This window comes from Nylanderia fulva, unplaced genomic scaffold (assembly GCF_048542155.1).
Source record: "Nylanderia fulva isolate GAGA-0341 unplaced genomic scaffold, ASM4854215v1 Scaffold7, whole genome shotgun sequence".
Classification (NCBI taxonomy): domain Eukaryota; kingdom Metazoa; phylum Arthropoda; class Insecta; order Hymenoptera; family Formicidae; genus Nylanderia; species Nylanderia fulva.
The window spans coordinates 6,705,543-6,730,165 of record NW_028190807.1 but is presented as its reverse complement, the minus strand read 5'-3'; the positions used below and the strand labels follow the sequence as shown (position 1 = coordinate 6,730,165).

General features: G+C 29.0%; 1 protein-coding gene across 4 annotated transcripts in view; it reads left to right on the top strand.

The window, feature by feature from the left end:
• Positions 1-24,623, top strand: part of tws (protein phosphatase 2 regulatory subunit tws) — a 32,526-nt gene that overhangs the window by 2,683 nt on the left and 5,220 nt on the right. The window contains exon 2 of one of the 4 annotated variants that reach the window (XM_029301283.2): positions 15,067-15,378. In XM_029301283.2, the coding sequence (XP_029157116.1) occupies positions 15,294-15,378 (85 nt within the window). In that variant the 5' untranslated portion in view covers positions 15,067-15,293. Of the gene's footprint in view, positions 1-15,066; positions 15,379-19,639; positions 19,881-23,274; positions 24,208-24,623 lie in introns of those variants that run through there. The other 3 variants (XM_029301282.2, XM_029301285.2, XM_029301284.2) reach the window with 3 other exon arrangements.

The window sequence follows — 24,623 nt, the reverse complement described above, 5'->3', positions numbered from 1 at the left end:
AAAAGTAATTAATTACGTACATAAATATTTTTTTTTATTATGATATTTCTATACGGTTTTCTGAAAGTATGTATTCTTTTCTGATTGATATGCGCATATAATGCGAAATACAAAGACAACTAGACAAGTTACATTTCATTAACAGTGTCAATTTTCAATTAAAATGAATCGAAACATGAAATTCGTCGTAATCATATTAATGCCTAATTAATTAACTCTAATTTAAAGTCGATTCTGTAGATCATGCCGTATATTGTTGAATTTCGAAATATCACACGAAATTGTCATAATGAATTATCGTCGAGGATATTATGATATAAAGAAATGCTTTTTATATTTTGTAGGTCTAAAAATTATTGTATAAAAATATTGCTTTTAATGATTATTTTATTGTTTGTATTATTAAAATTCTTTTTCAAACGAAAATAATAATTTAAGAAAAATGTGCTAATTGAAAAAAATTACGCATATTACAAAATTTATATATTATTATATAAAATTAGTATATCTTATAAAATACAATATGGATGTGCCTTAAATATTTGTGCATATGTACTTTAAAATATGATTATGAAATTTACAAGATATATTTTCAAATAAAAATATTTTCAAGCATAATACGTACTAAAAATGATAAAATAATTATAAATGTAAAAACCTTAGTACAAAAAAATTTAGTATTGCTATGGATTAATTTATTATACGTATATTGTATTTTAATTATTTAATAATTGATATCTATATAAGAGATAGAGAATTATTAATAATGATTCTTCATTATTAATCAGAATATTATTTTTTCCGCATAATTATTTTATAAAACATGTTAATAAAAAATAAAAAATTTTATATTATATGCATAATTTTGTTTCTAATTGGCACACTTTTTTATGCTGTAATGTAATATATATATATATGCATAATTTTGTTTCTAATTGGCACACTTTTTATGCTGTAATGTAATATATATATATATATATATATATATATATATATATATATATATATATATATCAATACGAATCAATTACAACAAGACTATATAAATGTATTCTGTTTGTCATTACAATAATTTCGAATTGATTGACCAATTAGATTGACGAAAGATGCAATGATTTCCATATTCTGATTTGTTGGTCAATCATATTCTTTGATGTTTTTGTAACATCAAACAGAATACACCTATATATAAAATACAAAGAGTAATATTTTAAAAATCTTTTTATATGGAATTTTTTTCTTTTTTCCTCACTTCTTCTCTAGTTGCTAATGAGGACAATTACTGATTATTAACTCAACATTTAATAATTTTCCCATTTTATCGAAAAAAAATTTAAATAAATCATACTGATAACTGTCCATTAAATTACGGCATGATTGATGCCGTAAGTAAATTTATTTATTTATTATAATAAATTATAATTTCTTAATCTTGTATATGTATATGTACTTAAATATATTTATAAAACCGGTAATGTAATTTGCAATTCAAGGTTTTTTTATATGAATAACTTATGCATATGTACGATTATATGATTATAGATTTATAATTTATTATTGGTATTATAATAAATAAGTAGATTTATTTTATTATTTTATTACTATATTATACTATCTAACATGTCATTTATATCGGTTCCAGAGTGCTGCTTAATATATAGCGCCTCTAAATAGTGCAGATTTATGATGAAAATTACATAAAAATGTTTATGTGTGAGAGTATACTTATATCTCTTAAATAAAAAATTTATATATAATATATATTTATTATATATATATAGTATATATAATCATATAAATCTTCCAAAATCTATGAGTCTATTTTTTGTAGTAATTGTTTAATTTTAGAGAGGCTAATGGGCGATTTTATTGACTGTATGAGATTTCAATACTATTCTGTAACTGGGACAGAATGCTGAAGATTGATTTAAGATTAATTTTAAACTTTCGCGAATCTGATGTCAGATACATAAAAATAGGTGTTCAAATTTTTCGCTAAAAATATCAAATAAAGTAAAATGCAATTATCATTTACACAACGCAAAATAATGTAAAAATACAACGTTAATATTGAGAATAAATCCTATACATGAGAATCTTAACCGAATATCTAAAACATTAAGCATCTTTACGTTATCATAGTGATATAACAGTTTTGCATTTCTGAAGTATTGTATTCTATTTAAAAATATTTATTAACATCTTTCTTTATTTTTGTTTGTGTTTTATAATCATTGGTTCTTGTTGAATCGAACATTTACCATTTTAAATTGGTTTTCGAATGGCAACATCGATTAATATCCGCCCGCAATTTGTCATACTTAAGATATTCTTGCATCCCTTACTAAAGTCATATCAAATTATCAGAAGCGACAAGTCGTTCAGATTTTTATCTTGCGAAATATACGTCAAAATAAATTAGTTTTCTTCGTACGTCTCTATTCGCCTGTTTGATAGTATAGATATAAACTGAAAATAAAATATACCAAAGATTCTCATTTCAAAATTCGTGAATTATTAATAATTTAGTAATTGTGTTTTAAAGCCTAATTTTACTGTAAAGAAATGTAAAAAATATTATAAATATAGTTATATATAGTTATAATTATAGTTATAAATATAGTTATAAAAATATGCACTTGGAAATGAATTATATATGCATTTATTAAAACATAATAAAAATGGAGTTTTTGGTATATTTGACTAATCCATATTGTCGAATGCGAGCAGTGACTTTATGAAAAAATTAATTTTAATTTCAATGTATTTTGTAAGAAAAAATTTACGCAATTTCTTGCTTTTAACGTCATAATTTAATACGGCTGCATCGCGGAAGCCTTAAAGTCACTGGACTAACACTTGAATGATCTTTCGAAAAGATGCGTTATTTACTGAAAATTAGACGTAAACATCGTAACGAACAAGTATAGAAGAACTCAATTTCCCTCAAAGTTGTATCTCTCAAAGTTTTCAAACTCTTGTATCTTCTAACTTTATATATACCATCTCGTGTACAAGAAAAGTAAAATGTATCAGACTGCTGCTTTTTACCTTGAAAGAACATTGACCGAAATAAATGTACATCTTCTATTTTAGTGCAACTTTTGTCAGCACCCTCTGTGTTTGACTGTTATATATTGTACATTATTAAGTATCGTCTTTAAATATTAAACATACAGGGAGTAGACAAAATGTGAATAGATGTGAAAAATACACTATATTTGTTTATTATTGAGATGTTGAACCAGAACCACCATTTGTCTTTAATACAGCTTAAATTCTTTTTGGAATAGAATCACATATTTTTTAATAGTCTCTAGTGGAATGTTGTTCCATTCTTCTATCAAAACATTTGCCAATTCCTTCATAGTGGTTCGATGATATTTAAATTTGGTAATTGTGCTGGTCAAGGAAAATATTTAAACATCTTAATAGTTTAATATCATCGGATTGTAGGCAATTTTGAAAAAGAGTAAGAAGCAGATTTCCTCCTTCAACATCTCTAAAGCAATTGGCAGATAGAAGAATGAGACAACATTCCACTGGAAAAAAGGCAAATGGTGACCCAACATCTATTAATAAACAAATATCAATATTTTTTTTCACATGTGTTCACATTATTTTATTTAAGTACCCCCTGTAAGTATTCTTTCGCGTGATTAATACATAAGTAAAATGATCAATTTTATGCTTTGTTTTAATAATTCAATAATTGACTTGTCGATGATTGCGCATATTCGCAGCTAATCGTGAAAACAATTGTTAACATGTAAACTGTTAACATGCAAAAATTGTTAACATGAATCAAATTATAATGATATATTTAAGTGAATGTCGTGAATATAAAACATATCATCGTGTGAAATTAAAATATCATTGATTTTTTGAACTGAAATTCGTTGCTTTTCCTGTTCGTATAAATTAGTGATAAATTTGAAGACACGCGTGGAGAAATCGACAAAAACAAGATAATATCCACAAAGAGATTATCGCTTTTATATATAGTCTAGTAGATAAATCGATACTCGTAAATTGTTCCTGATATCGTGTTTCCTATAGTTGTGTGTGAAGACTTGCAATTCCGTTTCCACCCGCTCTCACGAATCTTAAATCACTTGAGTAAATGTATTTTTTTCCTTTGAATGTTTGCACATTTTTCTCTATATATGCGAACATTTAAAAATCAGAAACATAAGTAGATAAAACAGTTAAAAATTAAATTGTAATTATATTAGATATTATTGTGAAATTAAGAAGTTCCAAATTACTTAAAATGTGTAACTGCTTATATGGCGATGAAGCGTTGCTTAATTTCTCTTACAAATGAGGCTTAGCTATATCCTTGATCATCAATTGAGATTTCGCGCAAATATTATGCCAATAGTATGGCATAGAATCACATCACGTACTAATGGCAATGTTAGCGTAATCGTAAAAAATCGTACATCGATAGCTAGCCTTAAAACCCCGCCATATTTTCCCATTTATACGCGCTTACCTTACATTAAAAGGTCACACCTGTTTTCGATTCCGGGCTTTAATAATCTAAACACGAATGTCCTCCTCGTTTATATTGCGCACATGTTCAATGATTGCGCAATGATGGTGTAAACGATTCGATGGTAAATGTTCGTTCGATCAACAACCTATATCATGCTTTGATGGATTAACGATCATGTAAATATGTCATCCTGTGTGTGTGTGTGTGTGTGTTGAAAAAATCGATTCAAACATTTCTGCATTGTCACGATTAAACATCATAGAGAAATATTTTTTCAAGAAAATTATAAAAAGGTGTAATATATTAAATATCTTACTTTTTTATATTCCTCATATATACACAGAAAGAAGTTTTTTTTAGAATTTATCCTGAAAGTCATAGTAATCGTGGTATTGAAAGAATTTTATAAGAGTTTCTCTGATTAATATTTATCACAATAAAAAATATTAATATCTACCACAACAAGATATAAAATAGGTTCGATTAATTTTACTATGTACATACTAACATTTTTTATTGTAGTAAATATCAGAGAAACTCTTATAAAATTCTTCCAGTATACCATAATATTGTTCCATGATTAGCACGATTTTCAGAGAATTCTCTGTGTACATTTCATCAAACGCTCTTAACTTGAACACGGGAATTAATGCGTGATTATTAATTTCATTCGTCTCAAGGTGATCGGTACCGTCATTATTGGTATGAATTTCGTACATGGTATGAGATATTCGAGCAAAGATAAAAGCGAAAGTTGACGCAATATGTGTCTCTGGCGTCGAAACACACCGATAATTTTGCACAACGCCGAATATGCATCTGCGTATCCTTGGGGTTTAAAATATTATCGCGAACGCGCCCTTTTTCTCGATGATTAATCGTTATTTGCTTATTATTCGCGAGCTGCTTCGCATAACTCGCCCTGGGCACCCACACGTCGCAACATGACAGCATTCATACAAATTAAATTCCGAATGTAACCGGTACTCACCTTGACCCACTCGTTATCCATGCTTTTGACCGATAAATATGAGCCATGTAAGAGTTTTCGCTTCGATACAATTTATATCCGCGAGATATTTCAGAGAGCGAATCGATATGTCAATATCACTCTATACTGTTGCATTATTTAGAAGGGATCTTGTCTGTGGTTGCTTTACCAGCATCCAACTATGCGGCGAGAGACTAGGTTCATCTCTCTGGAGTCACGCATAATCCGTAGCGCGGATTTCTCGTACTGCATCCATTGAGCGAGATTTCAACATCGCTCTGAAGTCGTATTACTGTGTTAAAAGTGGCATTAAGGTCTGAATAGCTCAGTTGCTCCTGAAGCGAAAGACTCGAGCTTGATTCAGCCACTCGTGTATCTCATATATTTGTATAATCCGCAAATATAATTTTCTAGCAATTATTTGTTGAGTTAACAAATATGCAAACATATGCCCTACACAGTGGATACATCAGTGCCTCTGTCACGAATAGATAATTGCTGCGTGTGTATGTGCCTGAACTGTATTCACTACATACATCTCTGTTTATTTATTTGGACGTATAGTTTACTTTGTTTCAACGCTAAATTTTATTTCTCTGAATTTGGAAAAACAATACATGTGCGTGATATGAATAGTAAGCACTGCCAGTTCATTTGAATGCACCGACCGACCGAGAATTTTGTCAGATTTAACATGATTTTATTCGGTAAAATTGTTAATCTCATGTGTTGTTATTATGATTGTAAAGACTTGTTATATTATACAAATAATGCATGAAATTGTCATATATAATATTATCAACAAGTTTATATAGGACTAATTAACAAAAGAGATATGCTACACTCTCTTTGTGTAATATATGTAATGTATAAACGAGTATAATAATTATAATTATTAAGCTATACATATATTTAGCGCGAGATATTGCGTTTCTTGACATAATATAAGTTTAATAAAAAATAACTTTTTTTTAATACAAATAAAGAACAAGATAAGTTACTTTCCGTAGTTTTTTAAATATTAAATACGATTCTGGGTTTTACATGTTAAATGTTCCATTATGTCACAACTTTGAGATATTTGAAGTTAATGTTGCGAGAAAAAGCTATTTTTATATATTTTGTCACATTATTAGTTAGGTATATGACCTATTGGAAAAGATTTATCACAATCATAAAATTAAGCATGTTATTAGAACTTATAATTTTTAAAAAGGATTGTGATTATAATTAATAAAATATTTCTGTTAAATATAGGATCTTATTGCGGCAAAGTTGCAAATTAAATCAATGAGCATCTTCTAAATAGTTTTCAATTATATTTATTTAAATTAAAAATTTTTTTTAATTTTTTGAATTTGACGTAAAAATTGATAAATTTGATAAATTTGAAATATATACGTATATACATTTTTACTTTTATTTTGAGTTATACGAATGTTTGCAAAAATTCATTTTTATCTATATTCCACAATTTTAAATTTATCCGTTTTGACATCAGAATCGTATATTCAGCATTTAAAAAAATGCATGAAATAATTTTTTAAATGACTTTTTTTTGATAGTCGAAAACTTATAGAAATAGTAATAGATAAATCTTGGAGAAAAATAATTGTTATTTTGTCATTGTCAAAAATGTCACTTGGTTTTCGTTTTGGAACTATTTTGCATGTGTATAGTGTAACGCGTAATGTAATGAATTAGTATTCTTTCCTGGTAAACTTAGTCTGTGGTTTCCTTTCACTAGTTGCGGTATCTAAATACTCGCATGGAATACATGCTTATAATTTTTCTAATAAAACTTGATTTCGTCGTGAATTTCTCTACGAGGTAAACAAATTTATGTAGTATTTGCTTGTGTTGTTCCAGAATGTTTGGAGAATAATGCACATAAATTTTGGTATCTTAGAACCATTAGTTTGCACATCAGAAATAGATATTTAAATTAAACGCGTAAGTAGCCTTCGGCGTTATTATTGGAACTGTTTTGCATATTTGTGCACTCTCGGTTGAATCTCTTATCGAGTCATAAAATCTGATGCATTTCAAACATATGTAGATTTCATAAACATATAAGTATATCATATTTGCTGCGGAAGTAACACATTTCGATAGTGCAACTAACTCGCAGAGTAATGCAGTTGTTAATTATTTATTTAATCAGAGAAAGCTTTAGCTTTTGCGACTGATATTTCTACAGTTCTATCGGTGATATTTAATAGAATTATGGAAGTCAATACATTTGCGCGTGCACACACATATATGTCTTGGACAATTTATGTTCGAGTAACATGCAATTGCGGGAAACATTGTGCTATTTGTTCAGCCATCAATTCATTATTAATCATTCGCTATTTATCGGAGAAAAGAATCTCACTAATCTGTCAAATCTGATTTTGAATGAATTTGTATACACATGCATAAGTAGGATAAATAAATAAATTTAAAAAATTTCAATTAATGTCTAAAATTGTAAAAGTACGATATGTCAATAATCGATGCAACGTTTTTTAAAAAGAAATTTTTGCATTGGTACTTTTCATCGGGTAAAATTTCTGTTCCTAATGGAGCAATAATAGAGATACTTTCCTTATATAATTAAGATCCAAATGAACTAAATCGATTAACCTTATTAAAAATTCGATTGGCCTAGTCATTACTGAACCGATAATTTAAGATATTCGCAACTGAGTGACTTACATATAGATACACTGTCTCGCTTTTACTACTCGCAATTTGGCATCAGATACTATATCTTTTAATTCTTAATAATTTTCAAATTTTAACGTAATAATTATCTATTTCATTTTTTAATATTTTATGTTTAATTGTATTCCAAAACGAAAACCAAGTGACATTTTTGACAATGACAAAATAACAATTATTTTTCTCCAAGATTCATCTATTACTATTTCTATAAGTTTTCGACTATCAAAAAAAAGTCATTTAAAAAATTATTTTATGCAGTTTTTTAAATGCTGAATATACGATTCTGATGTCAAAATGGATAAATTGTATCCCGAGAATTCAATTATTTAAACTATGATTTATGGAATGTTTGAAATTTGTAATTAAAAGGACATATTTAATTACATACTACAAATATTTGAAGAATATTTACATGTAATATTTTGTTTCATTCAGATTAAGATTTTATTTATTTGAACATTAAATCTTCAACAATTTTTTACACTTGAATTAATCGTTAAATTTAATCGTTAAATTTGCATTTTATAGTGACCACGTGCGAGATTTTCGTGATTTATGTAGCAAAGTCTCCTGAATATGAAATATCTTTCGAAATATTTTTTCAATGCAGTTGTATGTATGTAACATGACTAACTCTTATTGATACTCCTACTTCTTTTATTGCAGAGTTATTACGCAAAAATAAATATAATATTAATATATATGATATGAGAAATATGCAATATGTGTAATGTTTGATAATTTCTCGATGCAATAATCTTTTAAATACTATTATGATACAATCAAAAAATGTTTATAAATAAATAGATATATTTGGAATAAAAATATATTTATAATATTATATCACAGTAGATATTATTTCATAAAAGTGAATTTTAGAAAACAGTATTTTTCAGATGTTATATTAAATGTAGTTTTAAATAGAGATATTTTTATCATACAATTTTTTGTTATAAAACATGTTTTAATATCTTTTTAAATCGTTTTTGAAATATATATCGAAAGAAATAGAAATGCCGAAAACCATTCTACATATACAGGACATATATGTATAAAGAATAGTTTTATTATTTAGAATATCTTTTTGGGCACAAAAAAGTTTAAGAAAATTTTTTATTTTTAAAATTTACATATATATAAAGTTTTATTAAAATCACAATTTGCAGATTGTATGTATATGGTTTCTTTATTAATCAAACATAAAATTATTATAATAAGAATATTTTTAAGTCGGCTCTCCAATTTTTAATCATCGTATTTATCTCGACTAAAGAGCCAAACGCGATGTTATTGCGTCAGATTAAGATAAGAAAATTTGGAAACTAAGGAATTTGAATCCTATGGTTGGGATCTCAGAAATTCCCCTTGTTCCTTCTCCTAACATCCCCTGTAAAGAATTAGACGAGAAAAATATTGGTCCGAAAGTCGGAAGGTCTCGGGTTCGATTCCCGATTCAGCCGACTTTCGGACCAATATTTTTCTCGTCTAATTCTTTACAGGGGATGTTAGGAGAAGGAACAAGGGGAATTTCTAAGATCCCAACCATAGGATTCAAATTCCTTAGTTTCCAAATTTTCTTATCTTAATCTGACGCAATAACATCGCGTTTGGCTCTTTAGTCGAGATAAATACGATGATATAAAATTATTATATTATTTTCATATCTTTTTTTTTTTGCAGCATTTTATTTTGCTTGGAAAATTAATCAGGAAAGAGAAATAATAATTTGACATAGAGGGAAAATTAAAGCAACTTTTTATTACTAAAATTTTTTTGTTAAAATCGCGTGCTATCGAAGAAATAACTGTATACTTTCTCTAAATCGTTATAATCGAATCTGTCGATTATAAAATAAATGACATACATGTGTGCAGTTCGCGGTTCTCATGTGATTCTTTATTCTTTTTTATCTCTCTACTTTTTATGTAAAAAGTTAGTCACGGGGCTAATAACGATGACAGAAAAATTCGAACAATTTTTCATTATCAGAACTTCTTGCCCAATTTCTATAATGATCGAGCTTGAAGACAACGCTTGGTTACCCTTCTCGATAGAATCGCATACCGATTCGGAATGCAATCGACGTATAAGATTCTGGGTCTCCAACCACTATGTTTCTTAGTGGTTTTCCAAGTCAATAAAGCCACGACCTATTGATCCGAAAGTCCTCTCTGCTTCTTTTTCTTTCACTTTTTCTCTCTCCAGCTCTTCCTTTCTCTTGAAGTGCCTTATCGCTTTTTGTCGAAAGTTTACTGACATGTACTACAAAAGATAGGCAGATAAAAAAATTTACAGACATTTTTTACTTTCGTAAAAACGCTGATGTTCAAATACGGATTATATTTATAGCTCTTATCAAGTTCTAATCTCTCTCTCGCACGTGCCTTTACCTGTAAAATAATGCAATCTCTCCATTGACAAAAATGAAAGCTTGATTGGTTATAAAGATATGATCTCTTGATTAAGAAAGATATGATCTTTCTATTCTCTACTTCTACAATAAAATATAGAATATAGATGCTATAAAAGTGTGAATTATTTATTGGGAAAAAAATAGAATTATCGAATTTTAAAGTTAACATTTTACGAAAGTTACGAGATAAACAAAAATATATGCACAGAAAATTATTTTTGAAAATTACTTTTTAATTAGAAATTTATAAATGAATAACAAGAATATGTGTGTGCACAACAGGTGGAAGAGAAAAATGGGGAAGTAGAAACGATATATAGATATAATTCATTTTATTGTTGAGACATCTTTTTTGCGATATAAAAGCGGAAGCGTTTAACAACGCGTCTTCCTTCGAAGCTAGCGAATCGGAAATAATTCCTACTGTCTAAAATCACGATCGATGTATAGGAAAGGAGTTGGAGATGGTTGCGTATGCACACTCAATCCACAATTTTCACGTAGAATTTCGTAGTATGCGGTTTCGTGACGTTTTGCAATTCAATTATTATACTTGCATGTGTCCATTGTACTATCTAGGCCAGCCGCAAAGTAATTGCCAAACGACGTAATACTGTTACAATTAACTAGTTAATAGCTTTAAAACGCGTTTTCTTCAAAAAAGAAAATATACGCAACGATTTGCCTTGCAATAATATAGCGCTTTGTTTTTTGTCAATTACTGACAAGTACACATCTGTAGAGAAAATACCAACTTTCAGCAAGCTATTTGGCATGGCAGGGTCAACTGAACAGGACAGTACCAACCTAATTGTAAGTACTTATCATCTCGACTATCTAGGTCGGCGGTATTGCGCAAGGCAATTGTATTATAGTTTGATGACAATATGTATGCGTGTCTCTGTGCATCAGAGTGCTAGTCATTAACCGTATAACATCAGCCGAAATATAAGGACACCTGCGACAAAATCTCCAGAGATGATTATTTCGCGGAAAGGAGGAAGGTCAATAAGGCCGATTTTTGGACCAAAGCGTCGCACGTTTTTGATTGCATGTTTGTATAGTCGAGGCCGAGAGCTTTCCAAAACACCCTATGAAAAGCTTTTTACGTTAGGGAAAGTGAAAGTTATAAGTCCTCAAAGTTTCAGTCGATGATAATCCTCATCAAACAATTGACAGTACAACGCGTAAGCGATTATCTTACATTCTGTTTCTTCATGCAATTCGGTATGTTAAGACCATAAACATGTCTATAGTTAAGACTAGCAGTTTTGATAGTTATATATTTTCAATCTGTCACACAAATTAAGGCAGTCTACTTCATGCATATGTTTCTTTAACTTTGAGGACTTATAACTTTCACTTTCCCCAACGTAAAAAGCTTTTCATAGGGTGTTTTGGAAAGCTCTCGACCTCAACTATACAAATATGCGATCAAAAACGTGCGACGCTTTGGCCCAAAAATCGACCTTATTGACCCTCCTCAGTGGCAAATCTATGCGCAAAAAGCTCAGGATCGAAAGGTCGACAGAACCTTAATATGCACTATAGCCGGAATAGACTATTTATGTTGTCACGCTATACTTTCTGATGGGCGCTGTCTATTAATGACACCGTTGTGTACATTTTTAATAGACTATTAACGTTAGCGTGATACATATTTTCTAACGGCTCGCCGATAGAAAGAACTTTGCTCGACGATACGTGAAATGAGTTCGATTATATTTTTAGGGTAGACTGGCTTTCTATTTGTGACAAAATAGATTGCGTTGGCATCTACATGCAATTTTGTAATGTGCAATTATGTATACACAACTAAACATATTTATCATTCATAACTGAAATCGATATTTGCTTTGCGAAAATCGATATTATTTGCTTTTAATTTTTGACGTTTCTTTAATGAATTTTTCTTTATTTTTATATTTTACGTTTCCATTTATTCTACTTAAAATTCCATTACGGCTGCAAAGACGGTATTGGAAATGTTGTCGAGAAGTGTATGATATAAATATATACGCGTTAATATTACTTATTGTCAGAGTAAATATTCTTTTTTAGATTTCTGATGAAATAAATCATCCAATAATCCGAACAAAGACTATCGACAAATAATAAATTTGGATTCTTTGTGAGATTAAAAAATAATAGAATATGCTACTCTTGAAAAAGATTGTAAAAAAGTTCGAAGTCTTATAAAAGCATAGACAACTATATAGGGATTCATCAGGATAATCTAATACTACTCTCCTTTTTAATCTCTTGAACATTGACTTACTATTACGTGCATTCAGTTTTACGACGGCTAAATCACCGCTTTTGTCACTTACTTTTAACTTTATATTGAAAAAAATTATCATTAAAATCTATTGTTACCGTGACATTTTTTGCATAAAATTTTTATATATTTAAAAAATTAATTGCTGTATAGATATTAATTATGATATTTGTGTGAAAAGTATTTCCTCTTTTATAATAAACTTTTTATAAGATTAATAATAGTACAAATACAAGGAAAATTTAATGTTGACGACAACACGAGGATGAATATTAGGAATGTGATGTGGAATGTGTGGCTTCAATTTAATAAATGAAAATTGCTGGCAAGCCGTGAATATGAGTTATGTGATGAGGATCTTGAAAAAAAATAATGACTATCATTCGATGACATTTGGTACGTAATCTTTAAAAGGTATAAAATTATAATACCTAGAAAAAATAAAAAAATTGTTGGTACAGGGAATGAGAATACTAGCGTGTGTAATCTTGTTATTACGATCTACGCATATGATAAATATTATGATATACAACAGTTGTTCCATAATTGTGTTTTTCATTCTCTAATCCGCTTTTTATATTAACATTTTAGCTGCTTTTATATTATTATATGTTTTCCTTCGAAGTAGTATGATATCGATTAGATAAATATAAATAATGACGTATATAGAAAAACATAAATAAAAAAAAATTTATTGCATTATATTATTGCATTAAAACACATTAATACAAATTATTATTGCATTAAAACACATTAATACAAATTATTATTGCATTAAAACACATTAATACAAATTATTATTGCATTAAAACACATTTACTTAAATACGTTTCTATGCTATTTCGAGCTTTAAACTTTCTGTAACCAAAATGTCTTTGACGATTAAAATTCGAAAAGCTTTTAATCGACGAAAATATCCAAAGCTATCGAGATCAAGACAGAATTGCTCATATAAAATTTTAAATCCGTCTTTCTCCGTATTATTAACGATATATATGTATACGGAAGGGAATAAATTCTATCTTAATGTCTAACTATACGATTCATTGCTAGCACGTGCAAATGCATACTTATTCGTATAGAGATAGATCGATGCATGGAACGAACAGAATAGTGTACCGTAAGAGTTGTTACACAAATTTAATTATACCTCAATGGATATGTTATATCTCTTACGCTTTGTCATGCTAAATGTGTGCACAAAGATTTATCTATTTCAACAGTGCTCGATCTCGTGTATTACGTTCTGTTTGTATGATACTCTCATTAATGTAACTCGATAATGTAATTCGTTTTAATTGCACCTTTTATCACCAAATGTCACCAATCTGAATAAAATGATAAATCGCAACGCATATTTTTACCGTGACAAAAATAAAATATTCTCAATATGATTACGATTTCTCTTCTAAAAATAAGAAAAAACTGAAAATAGAAATCGCTATCGAACCGATGGTTCTTGAATAATGTAACTTGATTGTTATTCAATCTTTAAGTTTTCTATAATAAGCACCGCGTAATATCTACCTTTATCTTTTGTTAAAATAGAGAACGACCCTGAATGTGATCCATTTGCAAATTAGCCCATATAGTAATCTTGCCACTTAAACGAGATTTGTCGGGATAACAAAAATTAGAGTTAAACATCGGATCCTATTCTCTTCTCTAGCAACAGTATTTTGCTCTTAAATTTCAGTTTTTTATTATTATTTTTTTTTTATTTATTTATTTTTTTTTTTTTACAAGACAATATATTCAAGCATTTTCTCTATTATATTAATTATCAAAAATTGCTATACTAATTGTTTAGTCTAATTATTAATTATACTCAGAGTGTCTCGCGCGTATTACACTGAAAAAAAAGATCAATAAATATTTATTTCAATACTGCGCCTAATCAATCATTTATTTGAAATAAATAAATAAATATTTCTGTTAAAAAATTTTCTTACATCAAATAAATATTTTTTGCATCAAATCAATATTCTTATAGTTTCAAATAAATGATTTATTAGGCAGTATTGAAATAAATATTCGTTTGAATTCAATAAAACAATAGGAAGGTCTCGAATTTAATTTTTTTTTTTTTTTTTTTAATGTGCAGTGTAATAAGTAATAAGTTTCAATCGATCACAAATCTAAAAAAAATCTAAAAAAAGCCATCTCGTTTTCAGCGACCATAAGGTGACGAAAGTGGAAGCTGAAGCGGCCACGAGGATAACAGCTGGCAGGAAGCTGAGATTAGCGAGGTGTCACCACGCGTCACGCCGGTGTCGTGGGTCTATGGGGGGCACCGCCTCAGCGGTCCCCCGGCTCAAGTCCAAACGGCAATTGCCGGAACGGCAGTGCCATCCTGGCACGAGCCAAGACTGCCCCGATTCCGGTACCACCGTCCAAACGGATGAAGAGCCCCTCCAACATCATGAGGCAGTCCAGCCTCACGAAACTTGGTTCCATGATCAATACGGCTGTCAACAAACGTGCCGGTGAGTCTCATATATCACACCTTATCTCTATCTTTCATTTTTTTCAGACACGCAAAATTCTCATTTTTGCTCAACATTTGATTGGTATAATATATAAATTTGCTTTAATATATAAAATACAGGGTGTCCCATAGGAAATTATGCTGAAACTAATCAGCTGTCATTTTTTAATGCATGCAGTTATTGAGAAAACAAAAACTGTGTTAAACAGAGGAAAGTCTGCAGTTTTTAATGGATATAAATAAAATATTTGTATAATAGTTTATTTTATTGATAAAAAGTAATGAAAAGTGCTAATAATTACATATAATCACATAAACTAATGATAAATATTTTCAACAGTGCTAGATTTAATAGCAGCTATTAAAAGGATTATCAATAATATTAAAAATAACATGTCAGAAAAAGTTTTTACGAGTTTCCATAAAAGAACAGAATTTTGTACCAATTCAAATGGTGCGCATTTCGAAAATATTTATCATTAACATATGTGATTATTAGCACTTTTTTAATTACTTTTTTTCAATAAAATAAACTGATATACAAACATTATATTCATATCCATTAAAAATTGCAAACTTTCCTCTTTTTAACACAATTTTTATTTTCTCAATAACTGCATGCATTAAAAGATGACAGCTGATCAGTTTCAGCAATTTTCTATGGGACATCTTGTATATTAATACATAAAATATATTAATATGTACAATAATATATAACATTAATATATAAAATATATTAATATACATATATTAATATATAAATTTGCTTTATCTCTGAATTAAAATTGAAACTTTTATGCTTGAATCAATGCACACAATATTGCACACTTATAGAATATTTCATAATTATCGTACAATACTTATTTAATATCCTAAATCTTATGAAAATTCGAAGTCAGAATTTTAAATTATAAAATCAAAGTTGTGACCAACGATATTGCGTAGAACTCGCGTTCAGGTTCGTAACTACATTTATACAATGCATATACTAACTCATCGTATATTTTATTGATTTTCACAAGTTATGTGATATTTATTTTTACCACATAGCGAATTTTAATTTGCTTTTTATATGTACATAATATACACTGTGAGAATCAGTGGATATTGATAAATTGATTAATAACAAATTTTAACATATAGATTTAATAAATTAAATGGCATAATTAATTAACTATTTAAATTGTTATTTTTAAAAAATTAAATAGTATGCATTAAAATATGTTATTAGTAATTAACTAATCAATATTAGCTAATTGTCATACATAGTACTCACGCATATAAAAAGCGATTAATTACACACGTAAAATTACACACGCAAGCACGAAAGTATATACATACTATACATATATACTCCCAGTTAATTGAGAAGCATAGTATAATTTAAGAAAATATAATTTTTTATGCTGAAACAAACATTAATTAAAAAATTATTTATTTCGAAATTATAAGTCAATAATATATTATAAAGAAATAACATAAGTTAAAAAAATTAAAGAACTTACAAATATTAAATGGAATACGTCATTAAGATGGGGCAATTAGAGCCCGAAACGCAATAATATTGGCATACAGTATATTTATCTGCAACATAAATTAATTTTATTTATGCTGTTTTATATATTTTATATATATTTCGATTATAAATTCGGTACATTATCCATTAAAGATCGTATGCAAAGAGAGATTCCAAATTTATCTCTTATACAACAATTTTTATTATTTTAATTCAATAAAGATGTAAATTGATTGGCAACACATACATAGCTTTTGAAATTATTTTGATATGCATTATATATTCTTTATGCATCCTCACATATAAAAGTCTAACAAATTTAAATCAATTCCATCTCCGGTGAAATGTCAGTAAATAAAAAATATCAATTGAGAAGTTAATTATAAAAAAAATATTTTGCTTGAAAATTTTTTATAAAAATTTGAATGCTTAAATAATACATATATGATAATAATCAACAATTATACACGGTGCAATTGCTCATATTTTCTTACAAAGCGATCTTTTGACAAGATGCTCTAGAATTCTATTTTTATATATTAACCTTTTCCTTTTAATTAAAAATATAATAACGAATCGTGATTTACCACAGTTTAATAAATTGGACTTAAATTTCTCATTGTTTTATAAACGTTGATGAAGTTTAGAAAACATTTTCCTGTTGTCTGCCGTTCGGATGAGCTTCTTGATACAAGCGTACTGTTTGTACAACATTACCATTTGCTTTGCTATATATGAAATGCATATCTGTTATTTTAGAATTTGTGTAAATATTAGCCATTTCTCGAATAACACACATATACAAGATAGATTAATATTTTATCGCTTTAGAAAAAAATGACAGCCAAAATAAATGACAATGGAAATAAATGAATCGAGGATAATATATATATATATACCGTATTATAACAGTAAAAATGAAAAAATACATTATTTATACGGTTATTTTCTGTAAAAAAATTGAATAATTTATAACTCATTTATACTATAATTTTACTTATTTTTATGTAAAAAATTGTATGACTTATAATTCCGAAATAAATAGTTTTGGACCAACATTATTATTAAGTTGTATTTATTTTAATGAGTACTCCTGATATACTCCTAAAATATTTAGTACATTTTTTACTTTATTACTAACTTTATTATTATAAACAATTTTGTAAATTTATTTATTTTTTAACTTTGGAGAACTTTTTATACGTACGATTTAATTAACTACACAGCGAAAGTCTTAGACAAATTATTATACAATAGTTTTGCTCAAGAATGCAGTTCCAATAATTTTTATCGACATTTAATTTTTATGTGATATAAGTGTATGTACATGTAATTATGAAATAAGAAATACAATATTCAAAATTTTGTGGCATATTTTTTAAAACTTCATATATTTCATATAATTATTAAAACCAAAAAAAAGCATTTCTTTTCTTAAACAATTATTGTATTTTATATGGAAGATGTGTAAAACCACTTACATATATTATAAATATCAATTCTGTAATTTAATAGACTATTTCCATTCATTTAAACATGCACTAATACAACTTCAATAATATTACTTGTTTCTTCATTATTCTTTTTTTCTTGGCTTGCATATTTAGCATTTAATTTTCAAATAATCTATCATACAAATTAACTTGAAAAACGTAACATATTAGAAAAGAAAATAATTTTCTGTATAAAAATCAAAAATATAAAATGATATTTTTTCATACAAAGCCTTGTTTTTGAAAATATTAATTTTGAAAATAAAAAATGTATAACTATATTGATATATAATATATTAATATATAATGTATTGCTATATAAATATATTAATTTATTTTGATATAAAATGGATTTCGAAATTAGAAAAATTGATGACATATTAATGCCTTTTTAAGTTTGAATGATTTCTAGTCTTGTATTGTACATTATCGAGTATTATACATTATTTTGAAAGTAGTTACTAAAATATGTATTTTATAAAAAAATATATAATATATTCTGTCTAATAAAAAAAAATAAAATTTATCTCCATGCTTTATATATGCATATAAATTCTTTAAATTATTTTATTAAATAAAATGTACTTTTATATATATATATGTATTATTAATCGCTGTCAAGATGAAATCGAGAAAAACGATGACGCGATTATTAAAGGTCATTCAAGTTTAAAAATGAGTAAATCTGCATGTTATTAATTTTTCTTTCACAGTTTATTTTCTCAAAAATAAAGCTTTGTATAAAAAATATTTATTGTATAAATTTTTAATTTATTTTTGTACGAATTATCTTTCTTGTAGTTGCACTGTGTTTGTCGATCTATCTTATATGTAGAATAGTATATGTATACACGGAGAAAAATTTCTCTTAGAATTTACCCTTAAAATCATGGTAATCGTGGGACAATATGATATTAAAAGAATTTTATAAGAGTTTCTTCTGATTAATATTTACTACAATAAAAATATTACTAATAGTAAAATTAATCGAACATATTCTATATATCTTATATATATCTTATTATGGTAGATATTATTTTTTTATGGTGGTAAATATTAATCAGAGAAAACCCACGATATTACCATGATTTTTAGGGTAAATTCTAAGAGAAAATTCTTTCTGTGTATAATATATACCAAGGAGAATCCGTTCTCCTTCCTCAGCTTCTCGTTAATAAAAACGTAAATAAATAAAGTCGTATATGTATATTTCGCCGATGAGGTTTCGTATTTGGCAGCCGATTAGTAAACTTCTTCGAGATCGGTATTGCACGGCGAAAACCAAAAACTCGTTAGAACTGTGGTGAAGGAAGATTTAAACGTCGCGATTATCGCCGAAGTAAAAAGTTGCTAATACGAGGATGTACACACCAGCTCGTCTACGTATTAAGAGAAAAGCCGCTATCGTCGATTTAAATCAAACTATAGTTCATTACATGGCGCCCAGACGAAAGAACACAAAGAATGATTGCGATGATCGCTATTATTTCCGTGAGTAATAAGATCGGTTGGAAAATTTTTCAAAGACAGAAGATTCATATTGTAGAATCATGACGCGTACAATATATTTATTCTGCAAACGTCTTGATATAAAGTGATTTACTTTCACGATCAGTCGCTACATTTGCTTTGACGTTATTTGAATAGGTATAAGGGGACAAAGAACTCTCTCTCCAAATGTAATTCTTTCCCTTCAAGTTTAAGCATTTTGATCAAATTATTCGAGGACAGTTTTATTGTATTGTTTGTGTGTAGAAATATGTTTAAGCAATTTATACATACATACATATATCCGAGAAAACCACCAATATTTTTTTAATAACGAATCTTCTGGTCAATTTTTTTTAGTGTATGCACACGCATAAAATATTATATAAAATAATATATATAATAATATATTTAATGTCGCTTGTTAAAAAGAAATTAATACATTGCATTTTACTATCTTTAAATACTGATGACAATAAGTTTTTGTGAAAACTTATTGAATCTATCGATGATTATACTTCTCTATGAAAACTTTTTCCAATTATTTTTTACGTTTAAAAATAATGTTGTAAATACAAATTGAAAGGTTGGATTCTATGTGATTTCAAAATTGTTTCTAAATAGTGTCTAATAATAAACACAATCTGTATATAGATTGCATTTGTGTATGGCAAAAATATCCCTTTCTGGGTTATACCTTATTCTGAATGTGTGAAATGTTATCAGTGCGTGCGTGTTGAATTCGAATGGAGATGCAATCTCGTTAGTGCAAACTTATTAACAGAACACCTCTAATATGTTCCGTAAAGAAGCTCCATGCCTCATACAAGCTTATGCACTTGGTACCATTCAGAGACAGTCTCGTATGGTATTTTGCTCGTGAAAAATCAGTTGCTGAGCGCCGGAGAGTCGTTATAATTGATTAATCGATAAACTCCTTTCGGTTTTGGTGGATGAACTTGCGAAAGTTAATCAGCCTCTCAGATTTTTCGCTCATGGAGAATGGATCGATCGAGGATTCGTCCTTCGAAGACATTCACGTACTTGCGAAGGAATACGCCTTTGTTTTCCTCCCTTGAGGAATTGCACGACAAGTTAACGGAGCTTTTAGGTAAATGCTTTAACATCATTTCGCGAAAGCTCTTCACGACGACAAGCTCAGAATCGTAATCAAGTCTCTGCAGAGTTGAGATAATCTCTCTTGAAGAGTTGTATGTTAATATTTGTATATTAATAAATATATCAACAATTAAAAACATATGTTCATCTCGTGTGTATACATTAATTGATAATAATTAATCAGGTGCAAGCTTGTGCAACATACTTTTGCGAAACTGTCTCTCTTTTGATGTATGTTTGATATTATGCGAAACAAATTATTGTGAGGATCATATTTGGAGACCCTCTTGATTAATTATATTATGAAAAAAGTAAAAGTACTATAATTGAAACCTATTCAAACGTTTTGAATTTCTTCAAAGATAATTTTAATATTTAACATGCATATGAACAATCAAGCGCAATCTCTTTATCATTGTATTGTATTTTAATTAATTATTAAGCCTTTGTTTGAATTGAAAAGGAATATCTTGATATACACATTCGTTCTTCTTTTTTCTCTCTCTCTCTCAGCACATACAAGATATAATTTTGTCAACAATTTTTTTGTAATTCAAATTACATTATTGATAACATAAAAGTGAAAAATTTTAAAATATTATTTTTGTGAATACGCGATTTTTAACTCGCATAAATTTTACAGTAACAACGAGAAAATGCGAACAAAAAAACGCAGATACATTGTGTGTAAAAATGTATGACGAGTTATTCGACGACGCATTTCGCTGAATGCGAAACTACTCTTAAAATGAACTCCGTGACAAAAGAAAATATGCATTGCGCACTTTAAGTCGTATAGACTTATTTACTTTGGTTAGTATTTTTTTATGAAAACATCTTATTTTTGAATGTTTTAATTTTCTTTGCTTTTCGCTAAATAAAAAATATAAAATTTATAATATATAAGATGCCTTAAAATTCATAGAATCCAAATATATAATTATAGCGGGAAAGTTTAAAAAAAATTAAATAATAAAAAGTATATTTGTGACTTTCTATTTTAAACAATTTTAATTTTTGACATATAAGGATTTAGAACTGGCCAATGATAGAAGATATATTTAAATAGTTGCTTTATTATTAAAATAATTTCTATATTTCGAAAGTTTTTTTAGTACAAATTATTTTTATATCCATATATAGTATAATTTAAAAAATTCTTATTAAAAGTATAATTTATGATGTTCTATTGTGAATAAATATTATGTATATATTTTAATAGTTAAATATCTTAATCTAATATATTGAACATAGAGAAAATATTTACAATCTAAATAACATAAAGAGATTGCATTTTCATGTAATATATAATTGAAAATAATGCCTTCTTGCATATGTTCTCATTTTTTATTACAATATTTCTGTAATACAATATTTTCTATAGAGAAAACTTTTTCTTAGAATTTACTCTGAAAATCAAGATAATCTTGGGGCAATATGGAACAATTTACAAAAATATTAATATCTACCGCAATAAGATATGAAAAAAACATGTTCGATGAATTTTGCATGTATATAATAAAAAATAAAAATTTACTTTATATACATAGATATTAATATATTAATATATATTTAGATATATATTAATATTTATATATAATTATATATATATATATATATATATATATATATATACATATTTTATAGTGAATTTTTACTATGTACATAGTAAAATAAATCGAACATATTTTATATCTTGTTGTGGTAGATATTAATATATTTAATTATATGGTAAATATAAATATATATTTTTGTGCAATTTTTATATAAAATACATATTTTATAGTAAATTTTTCCTATACATATTCAATGAATCGAACATATTTTCTGATCGTGGTGGACATAAATACATTTGATCGCGACAAAAATACGCGAATTATAAATTAATCGCGAAGGGAAGCGGCACATCTTCGAAATATACATACATATTTTATATCCTGTTGTGGTAGATATTAATACATCTAATGATGGTAAATATAAATATATATTTCTATCCAATTTTTATATAAAATACATATTTTATAATAAATTTTTTCTACACATTTAATGAATCAAACATATTTTCCGATTGTGGTGGACACAAATACATTTGATCGCGACCAAAATACGCGGATTATAAATTGATCGCGAAGGGAAAAGCGGCGCATCTCCGAAACAGCTATAATTCCAGCGCGATTCAAACGTTCCCGCGTCGCGCTCGCTCGGGCCCGCTCGGGCGTTTCCGTCGCGCCTCGCGCTCGCGTTTCGCGCACACTCCGCGCGTCCCCAAGCGGCGCCGCATGTAAAATGGTGGTTACCGCGAATACGATAGGAAGACAGGCTGCGCAGTGACGTCACTCGCCGTGTTGTGCGGTTATGCGCCTATGAACTTCCGCCATTGGGAAGACCGCGTTACTCCGAAGGAGCGTTTTCACGGCGAAGTGCTCGGCGAGAAATATGTGACAGGGACCTCTCGAGCGGCCTCCCTCGTCTTCTCCGCGTAACGAACGGTTCACCTCGTCGTATCGCCGGCGTGCGCGACGTACATGCCTATCCTGTGAACCCATCTCTCTCTCTCTCTTTCCCTCTTTCTCCCCGGGAGTGTGATACGTAAAAGCCGCGTGCCGAACGATATACCTCCGTGTTTGTTCCCCCTGTCGAGATGGCCGGTAAGTAACGAGGCTCCTCTCGATTCTATCGCGGCTGTTTGAAGACCGGCGCGAGTGTGTGTGTGTGTGTGCGTGCTCTCTCGCGCGCGCGTGTGTGCTCTCTCTCGCGCGCGCGCGCGTGTGTGTGTGTGTGTTGTATACACCCACGCCGCCGATATATAAAATATACACGGTGCGGATTTTTCTTACGACGCGTCGCCGCTCCTGCCCGGCAGCTCTCGATCGCCTCCTCGCGCGGCCTCATCGTCTCGCCGCTGGCGAGAGAACCTTGACCCAGATTAGAGAAAGACGTAGAGAGACGATATCGTAATATATATATATATATATATATATATACACACACGTCTCCGACTACGCTCGCCTACGCCTCCGATCCTCTCCTCGAATAATAAAGAGCGCATCCTTCGCGCCGCACTCCGGATTCTCTCTCCTCCTCGTGGAGAGACGCGTGGGGGGACCCCGGACACGCACACTTCTATGTGCCCGTCGCCGGCGACGGCGACGACAGCAGCGGCGGCGACGACGGCGGCCTAGAAACACGATGGATTACGCCGAAACTTCAAGTAGGCTCACTTTCACCTCTCCTCCGTCTGTTTTGTTCTTTCTCTCTCTCTCTCTCTTTCTCTTTGCATTCCGTAATCATATCGCGACCTTCGCAGGAGAACTCCCTGCCAGCCATCTTCATTCGTGTCCTCTTCTTCGCTTCCCGCCGCTTACCCTGTGTAATATGTAACAGCGTGTCTCAAAAATACGATTTGCATAAGAAACTATTTTTTTTTTATCTTTATGTAAAGCAGCCTTTTTCACGTTTTTATAATTTTTTTTTTTTTTTTTTTGATTATTTTATTTTTTTATTTATTATTTGTTATTTTTATTATTTATTCTTTTCTCATTAGCAGCCTAAAAGGATCGGTGAGATTGGGAAACGAGCAATGCGTTGGATGCAGGTGCATCGGGACGACGACTCTTTTTGTTCGAT